The sequence below is a fragment of the Cupressus sempervirens genome, chromosome 5, assembly GCF_028749045.1.
Source record: "Cupressus sempervirens isolate cs-2001-9-10 chromosome 5, ASM2874904v1, whole genome shotgun sequence".
NCBI classification, from domain to species: Eukaryota; Viridiplantae; Streptophyta; class Pinopsida; order Cupressales; family Cupressaceae; genus Cupressus; species Cupressus sempervirens.
The window spans coordinates 810,970,470-810,980,190 of NC_143122.1; the positions used below are offsets into that span (position 1 = coordinate 810,970,470).

Sequence of the window (9,721 nt, forward strand, 5' to 3'; positions counted from 1 at the left end):
AAACTTTTTGCATCTGTCGTGCTAAACTATTTACTTCCAACAACAACAGCTGGGACAGCAGGAATTGTTGCTAGACGGCAACAGCGACCACAACTGTTAACATCAACTACAACTGGGAGGAGGGAATCGACTGGTGCCAAAATTATCCAAGCTCATGATCATAGCGAGAATCCCTATAACGAAAAATCTATGCTTTGCTTCAGGTATGTAAAATATTTATGTTTTAAACTTTTATGTTTAAATACGATTTATGTTTTTTTAATTTATTTAAAGTTCTAAACTTTTTAATATTATATATAGTATTAAACCATATGTAATTATAATATTATTGATACAGAAGGTTTTTTAAGTTTTTATTAAATTGTACATAATAATTAAATTTTAAATTCCAAGTTTTTTTAATGTTAGATAATATTTAAATATTGTATCATATAATGTCTAGACTATAGAGTATTCAAATGTTAATAATGTATTTTTTATTGTTTATTAATTTAATATATATATATATATATAATATTATTTATTATAAATTGTAATTATAACGTTCTAATGTTTTTGATATAAAAGCAGCCAAAACTAGGGGGCTGGCCCATTACAACAATGGTGAAACAACCAGCAGATAGCCATACAAACTCCTAATGATTTACATCAAAAACATAAGTATCAACGTAACAGTAATTAACAGTACTAGAGATCCTGCTCTTAAATATAGCAAAGCTTATCAAGTTAACAAAAGACATGTAGGTGATCATCACACTGTAGCACCTACAGCCAATTTCCAAGTTCAACAGAAAAAAAAAAACCATCACTAGAGGATGGAAAAGAAAACCAGCAGAGAACCAAAAAACACCAGGCACCAAGAGGCCACTAACTGGCATCTTTTTTCTTTCCCTTCCCACCTAGGAGGACTTTGGCCGAGTCTTCGGCAAGGAAGATGTAGAGCAGCTTCGAGTCCTCCTGCCCCAAGCCCTCCTCCGACTTGTGAGCCAGAAGCTGGAGAGTGGTCACAGCCGCATGGGCCACCTTTAGAGTGAACATTGAGAAGAGGGTGAAGCCCTCCTCCAGCACATTGCACCTATTCTTCAGCGCCTGGAAGTCTTTATGAGTAACCGCCCAATCCTCTAAAACACTCCTACACATCCAGATTGTTAGTGGGGGCCCTAAAAATTTTCCAACCCATCTTTCCTTATAGGGGAGCAAATAGTGTTTGAGGAGGCTTTATCAAGTTTGGGGTTATCTTGGTTATTAGCGGAAGGCATGGTGATGGTAGCAGAAATATGTGTGGGGTCTTGGGAGGGGTTCTTGATAGGGTTCTCCGCCTCAAAATCCCAAGTGTCATCAACAGTGTCATCCTACTTCTCCACCTCTTTATCAATCTCATCCTTCCCCTTCTATTGACCATCCCCCAAATCTTATCACTTTCCTTCAAATTGGTGTCTTCCTCCTCCTCCTAAGAGCGACCAGCCTTTTGTTTGTATCTACCTCGGGTCTTAGCTATTCTTCTCGACCTTCTTCTGCTCCCACGTATTTCATCATCCGAATCCCCAATTTCCACCTCCACCTTCTTATCTGTTTTAATCTTCTTATTGGCAGCCAACTCCAAGGCCAGGGTTTTATTTTTCCTACCCTTAACTGGGGTTTGGTTTGGTGATGGTTGAGGAGTAGGGGCATAGCTCCCCCCACAAACTCCAGACGACGGCAGGCCCCAGAGGAAAGGAGATTATCAATGGCAATCACACGAGGAGGGCAAAGGGCCAAGTGGAACTGAAAAAGACGAAACATGAGCCCTTGGTATAAAATAGTGAAATCAGCCCCTTTCTTTCTTTTCTCCCTAACATCCATCACAGTGTCTTCGAGGGCATGCATCAGAGAAAACAGAATGCAGATAAACTCCCTATTATAATGTTAATATATATTTATTATTTTGTTATTTAATGTTCAAATAGAAATTAAATTTGTTTATTTTTATATTCAATATTGTATTATTTATTTATTATTATGTTTTTTTTAACTTGTTGGCTCTTGTAGACAGCATAATGGCAACTTCTTCTACTGCTCGACCCAAATTCAAGACTGATCCTAATTCACCATTATGGAAATATGTCATGATAAAAAGCCAAGTAAAAGGAGGTGGAACATTTGTTTGGGAAAGCAATTTATGCCATGTGGAGAAAACTAGCTCCTATAGCCATGTGAAAGCCCATTTATGTGTCATTCCCCAAATGGGTATCAAAGCATGCGTAGGACCAGATGCAAAAGGATCACCACCTCAACAAATAGCAATATTCATTCGAGAGCAAGAGGAAGCAGATGCAAGAGTCGGACGTGCCACAAACCATCCTTTGTTGTAATGAAAAGGAAGTAGTTCGAGGCCCCCACCTTCTCCATCTCATAGTGACTTTCCTAATATCATACAAGAGAACAACCCGTTCTTGGCCAAAATTGAAGAAGAACCTGTTACTGAGAAGAGAAGGGGCCATTGGAGAGAGTATTCCAGAATGATGTTAGGGAGATTGCAAATCAAGTTGTTGGAAGATGTGTATATGCACAACAGTTTGTCATTCAAAGTTGTATGCTCACCATATTGGCAGGATATGTTGAGAAAAGCAAATGAGGCTTTGCAAGGGTGGACAGGGCCAAGTTATGAGAAGGTAAGCACCACCTTACTAGCAAGTGAAGTCAAAAACATAGACAATGCATTGGCTCCCATTAGAAATTCATGGAAACAAACAAGGGTGTCAATTATGTATGATGGGTGGAAGGATACCAAAAATCGGCCATTGATAAATGTGATTGTAGTGTGCCCCAAAGGGGCAATGTTTCTAAAGACTGTGGATTGTGAGGGACAGTTAAATGATGCACAATTTATTGCTGATATCCTTATACAATGCTTCCAAGATGTGGGTCATGAAAATGTTGTCCAAGTAATAACAGACAATGCAAAGAACTATCGAGCTGCAAGTATGTTGATTGAGAGATGTTTTGAACATGTCTATTGGACACCTTGTGCTGTCCACTCTCTCAACCTAATGCTACAAAAGTTGGGTAGGAGAATAGATTGGATCAAACAAATATACGTTGAGGCTAAAGAGATTCAAATGTTCATCTCAAACCATAACATGTCACAAGCCATTTTTAGATAATTTTCACAGTTGGAATTGTTGAAGGTAATTGAAACACTTCAAATTTTCAATTTTACATTTCACTACTAATATGAATTTACTTTTTAAATTTGATAATGATTTCTTCGTATTTTAATTTTGATTTTTAATTCTTGAATAGGTTGTTGAGACTCGATTTGCATCCAGCACAATTGTCTTGAGGCTACTTGTGTTGATGCGAGAGGCACTTGCTGGCATGGTTATTGGTCAAAGTTGGACTCTATGGAGGCAATCCAATACGGAAAGGGCAATAAATGTAAAGAAAATGATCCTAGAAGACATGCAATGGAAAAGAGTGGAATATCTTCTTAGTTTCACCAAGCCCATCATGAGCATGATCTATTTTGCTGACATGGATCACCCATGTTTGGGAATGACATACGATGGCATTGACTCAATGATTGAGTTAATGAGAGCAATCATCAACAAAAAAGAGGAAGATCCTAAAGAAAACTTTCTTCAAAGAAGTTAAGTCAATTTGTGTTTAACGGTGGAACAAAATTACCACCCCATTACATCTTCTTGCATTTGCATTGACTCCAAAATTTTATGGTGATCAAATTCTTTCTCAGCTAACAAGGATACCACAAGAAGTAAGTGATGGATGTAGAACAGCACTCACTGAACTCTTTCGTGATCATGCAATGGAGGATTTAGTTACAGCTGAGTTTGTTGATTTTGTATCCTCTAGTGGTCAAAGTGTTGCTGCTATCCATGACAAGTACACAAAGGATGCTCATGCTTGGTGGTACCTTAATGGCTATACATCACCACACCTTCAAACTTCTATCACAGGTATGTTTCTTAATTTTTATTCCAACTCTCTAACACTGTTAGTCTGTTAATGTCAGATATAAAGTTATTTTTATAGTTGCAACTCTCTAACATTATGACAAATTTTCAAGAGGTTGCTAGTTCTTATTCAGCTGAGAAAAATCGGAATACATACTCCTTTATCCACTCAGTGAAACGCAATCGATTGGCAGCAAGTAAGGCAGAAGAATTGGTTTATGTGCATTCCAACTTGTGCCTTCTTACTTATAAACAAAATCAGTACAAGGAAGGGGGCACAATGTTGTGGGATGTAGATCCTGAGAGAACATATTTGGATTTTTCAATCACCACACCATCTTTACGCTCTATGGAGGCAAATAGCCAACATGCTTCTAGCTGTGGAAGTGATACTGGGGCTGCATGTGGTTCCACTAATCTTGATTTTCTTGATGACCCATATGATGCTGATTACTAATCAGTCTAATTGTAATATTTTGACAGTTTAACCAATGCACAATGAATTTGATATATGATATATCTATCATAACATTTAAGTTTTGACAAATTGATATGAAACTAGACTAATAGTAAAACATTATAAATGTACTACTACAATATTTATGGTAGTTTTGTTTCTACTTTTCAAGCTGTATATATGCACAGATATATAATATATATATTTTTATGTTCTTTATGTGTTTTTAGTTTTGTTTCTACTTTTCAAGTTTTACACACACACACACACACACACACACACACACACATATATATATATATATATATGATTTTTATATATTATTTGTACAGACATACCCAGACGTACCCAAACCTACTTCCCAAAAAATTGCCGTACCCATGTATTTGTATCCGTGCCCGTGCCCGTACCTGTACCCGTAACTTAGCTTTTTATTAAAATAGTCAAAAGTTAATTTATATTATACTTGTTTAAACTAATGAAGAGTAAAGAAATGAGCGCATTTGGCTTTAATTCTTGTGGAAGTTTGATTCTGGGACACTAGAAAATCTCCAAATCGTACCTAGCATATAAGTTATTGACATTTATAAGACAAAAAAATAAAAATTAACAGGGCAATCCAGGAAACCATGTTTCTATAAATACAAATGGTGAATGCCATTTATGAAATCTCAAAAACACTAAGTGATTCCTAAAACTAAGCATTTCTGTGATTGAGTATCAATAAGCACTCAAAAACGAACACAGCAATCCTTCAAACAAGCCTAGAAGATGCACTCAACGTACGAACCCTTAAAACTAGCCTAAGATTGAGACCAAACCTTCAAATTAGCCTAAGATTTATGCCCAATGTAATAACTCTCCATTTAAATTTAGGATATACAAGTTATAAACAATCATAGAATGAGAAATATTGACCAATGGTACAAATTTATTTTATTTTAACAGAGATTACATTATATGTAGCTACGCATTTTGTCATATACCAACCTTGCAGGATTTGGGCCATCTCGATATTCCCAATACCAGTCCATCGCCCATCATCAGTTTTTGCCAACCTTGTATTCTCAATGATCACGGCGGGAGGCCACACTATATCATCTTCCGATGTTTCTATCTTCCTCTTGCCTTTTTTCGCAATGCCATTCGCAGTTGTAACCAGAACGGTGTTGACGTCACCCATTTTACTGAAAAACAGGAATAAATTTTAGTTTGCATGCATACCCACTTGCAAAATCTTAGTTATATACCTATCCACAGAATTAATTAATTGTTTTAATACACTAACCAGTTAATTCAAGTTACCCATAAAAATAAGATATAAACCAACGTATTGTAATAATAGGAGATGCTCTCAGGGACATATACTCGCAAATACCCACAACCATCAGCAGGAAAAAGATTGAATACATACACACTGGTGTTAAGGAAGTGAAACAGACAGTCCCGCAATAAATCAGAGCTTCAGTAGATATAATAGAACTTTGAGGACCAGCTTGTGTGCAACTGTTTGTTAGTCTACAAGATGAACTGTGTAAATGTCATTATGTAATAGGAGTATTTAATGACAATTTATGTGGTAATTTAAACTAATTAAACGTCGCCGAACAATCGACCGTGTGAAAGAGAAAGTACCGGCGGTTCAGTTTTTGCCGTCTTAATCCATGCAGATTTTGCTGCTCTGAGTTTGGCTCGTCAACGAATGTAGAGACTTAGGAGCAGGCCTGGAATTTGACGATCACCCTTGGTGTCATATGTATTTTTATTTTATTTTTATACGGTTTCGTCATGTTAATGTGTTTCATTTTCCTTTTGAAGATAAATATTAATTGTTTTTCTTCAATAATTTAATATTTAATGAATATAATATTAATTTTAATATTAAATATTTAATGAATATAGTATAAGTATAAATTAGTAATATTTACAAAAATTTCATATTTCAAAATTTATACATTTTATAAAATAATATAAAATTTTACAAAATAATTACAAATTAGCATATATATCAATATAAGAAAGTCTCTAAGTTTATATTTTACATAATAATATTTTAAATTTGTATAGTCTATAATAAAATTTGACAGTTTATTAATAAATGTTAACGGTTTTATAAAAATTTAACCAGTCAATCAATATGGTCTAACAAATTTTTAGCCTGTAATATATGGCTAAAAAGTTTTAAAAGGCCAATAGGGGCATCAAATTCCAGACCGCTTAGGAGGATCCGAGGAGGGGACAGATTTATTTTTGTTACTTTCTAATTCAACCTCTTGTAAGGTTTACCTTGGTAGGGGGCAAATTGATTTTGTTACTTTCTAATTCAACAGGTTTACCTAGGTAGGCGACAAATTGATTTTGTTACTTTCTAAATCAACCTTTTGTAAGTTCTATTTATGGTCATTGTGTTTGTTTTGTGGTACTCCAAGTGACATGGGGAATTGTATTTGCTATATGGTACTCATTTCTCTTTGTATGGAAAGTGATATTGAGAATTTATATATTTTGTGATAATGGGACAATGAAATTGAAGGGCATCTTATGAAGTGTGTGCCTTATGAGGATAAAAATAATTTGAAGGTAGATTTTCTAAGTGAGTTGTTTGAAGAAGCAAGGTTTCAAGAAATTGTTTAGTCAAGTTTTATATAAGAGAAACTTGAAACAATATTATTTCTAGAGCTCCTAGTCTTTTTGACACTTGATCTTGTGGATTCATTTTCTATCGAACAATGTTATGAAAGGAGACAACTCCCATTTTATTCATAAAACAAGACATTACAACTCGTGAGAAAATATATATCATCCCCAAAAATGCTTGAAATCTACACCCTAGCACATCATTCAAACACGCAGTCATCACACCATAGATCCAACGAGGAGGCTATGTGAATGAATAAAGAAGTCAAAGGAGATCCCAATGCTAGAGGAGCATGAGTTATAGTCGCAAGCACCCATGAATGGTAACATAAATATAGTGTTGACCAAATAATCTCTATCGTGATAGAAATATTCCAAAAATTAATCTCTATTCTGGTATCAGAGCTCAGTTTCAACACAAGGAACCTAACTCATTACATTTCAACTTATGCAAAAACTTTAACCTTGTGAAGGAGCCTATAGTCACCCCCAATGGCTGCCGAAGAGGTAGGATCCCTAGAGCTACACGTGCAGTACAACTTGAGGTAGAGCAGGAGGTTAGGGCCCTCCACCTGAACATCCTCTGAACCTCAACCAAATACTTCATGTCATTCACAACATTATTGGAGTAGTTCAGTAGAGGCTACCACCCATAACCCCTTAGCCAAAGCAGTAGTGGTGAGAGCACCTAGAGACATAGGAGATGAGATCAGGGAATTTTCTTCTTATACCACTAAATTATATTGTGACTATAAAACAACATTCCCTCTCTTCCCATGAAGAAACCTTAGTACAGTCACCTTATTCTGGTAATGTGAAATTTGTTAGTCTATGTGAACAATTGTTGGTTCTTTGTTGCAAATTCTTGTATTTATATGTTCTGCCAACAATGTGAAGTTTATTATTGCGTTACTTAGCTGGATTTCTTGTTTATGGTCCCATTTTGCCTCAGGGACATGCCTTGTTTTAATTAGGATTTACCTTTGTGGCCACATTTGTGTTTATTTTCCTATAAAATTATGTTGTTTATCTTTGCATTTAAGTTATTTATGAGGCATTTTCTTGTGAATAATGTTGGCAAGTATATTGTATTGTGACATATGAAACAGCCATGCCAAGAAGAATCCTTGACAATTCATCTAGGAAATTAGAAAACTATTAAACCTTCTTGATATAAGATATGAAGCTACTAGATAAGGTCCCCAGGACACCACCCTATCTTATTTCATAAACATGGAGAATGGCCAAACTCCTTCAACTCCTATTAGCATAAAGAAAGATTGTTTCTTAAACTTGTTAAGGCTATTGATAGACACCATGTTAAGGACAATAAGTAAGGACATTAAAAGTGGTAGGAATATTCAATGGGAAACTACCATTGGAGCCCATTCACATTTTGTCTTGATAGACCCTAGCACTTCGAGGCAAAGGACGGGACTAGGTTAGGGTTCAGTGGGATTGTTATGATGAGGTCATAACTTCATGGGAGGATGTAGTGCAAATGAGATCTCAGTATCTATAACCTTTTGATGAACTCCAGGAGGAGGTTCATGCCTAGGGGGGAAGATGTGAGGCCTCACCCTGACCCATCATGGCATAGATTATACATTCACATTTTGATATTTCATGACTAATGTTTTGACACACTTTTGATCTAGACAAATGAAGACTTTTATGGTTATGTTACTTTAATACTTGCATTTATGATGACACTCACTTAAGTTGAAGGACCTAACTTATATGTTGATACATGCTTTCAGTATTTCACTATTTTGATTTAAATTGATTTGCAAAGATGCTTGGAAATATTAAATTGTAATGCTTAGTGAAGAATTGTAGGTCATGATTGTGTGCTAAAATGTTGTCACACTTCTATGAATCATTACATGTAAGAAAACTCAAGAATGAGCCCTCACAAATCGATCCATAGCTCTCTACTCATAGAGTGCAAGGGTTTGCAATGGAGGCCCTCAGTTTGACCTATTTTTTGTGCCCATGCAAGTACACCATGAGATGAGAGATTCAAAGAGGAAAAGCAAGAATGCTAGTCTCCATGATCTTCAAATATGCATGAAAATAAGATCTAATCTATGAAAGCAAAATCTAATCTATAAATGCAAGATCTAAGCTAAAAGCCCATGATGGGTGCAAGAGAGAAAAAGACAAGAAAATAGAAGTTCTCCACAAAAGCTTTTGTATTCAAACTCCTTCAAAAATTGGTCTTCAAACCTGCAGCATAACGATAGCATAATCATGGGTCCCTAACATGAGGAGAGGGCTCTCCCTTATAAAGGAAATTATGGAGGTGAGAGGCTTCTCACAACCAATATGGGATAATAGAGCTTGATCCATGTGAGACAAAATTCCACCAATGAGAAAAGAGGAGTGGTTGAGAAGAAAGCGGTGATCCATGTGAGACAAGATTCCACCAATTAGAAAAGAGGAGTGGTTGAGGAGAAAGTGGAAAGATAAAACCCACTTAGATCACATTTTTAAGTGTAGAGAAATTAAATAAAAAGAATTTATTTTATTTCCTTTTTTCATCAAAAGAGATATTTAAGTGGGATTTTTATTTAATTAAAAGGGAGCAAGTTCTTTTTAATTAAATAGAAGATATTTAATTAAATTAAAAGAGAGTTTTTTCTCTTAATTAATTAAATGTGGATGAACTGTT

At 35.5% G+C, this 9,721-nt stretch overlaps 1 protein-coding gene across 4 annotated transcripts in view; it reads right to left on the bottom strand.

Moving 5' to 3' along the window:
- Positions 1–6,180, bottom strand: part of LOC149558360 (protein SUPPRESSOR OF GENE SILENCING 3 homolog) — a 93,228-nt gene extending 87,048 nt beyond the window's left edge. The window contains exons 1-3 of one of the 4 annotated variants that reach the window (XM_089832621.1): positions 6,046–6,164; positions 5,825–5,928; positions 5,401–5,597 (exon numbers count right to left, since the gene is read on the bottom strand). In XM_089832621.1, the coding sequence (XP_089688747.1) occupies positions 5,401–5,593 (193 nt within the window). In that variant the 5' untranslated portion in view covers positions 5,594–5,597; positions 5,825–5,928; positions 6,046–6,164. Of the gene's footprint in view, positions 1–5,400; positions 5,598–5,698; positions 5,929–6,045 lie in introns of those variants that run through there. The other 3 variants (XM_089832623.1, XM_089832624.1, XM_089832622.1) reach the window with 3 other exon arrangements.
- Between the last annotated feature and the right edge of the window lie 3,541 nt (positions 6,181–9,721).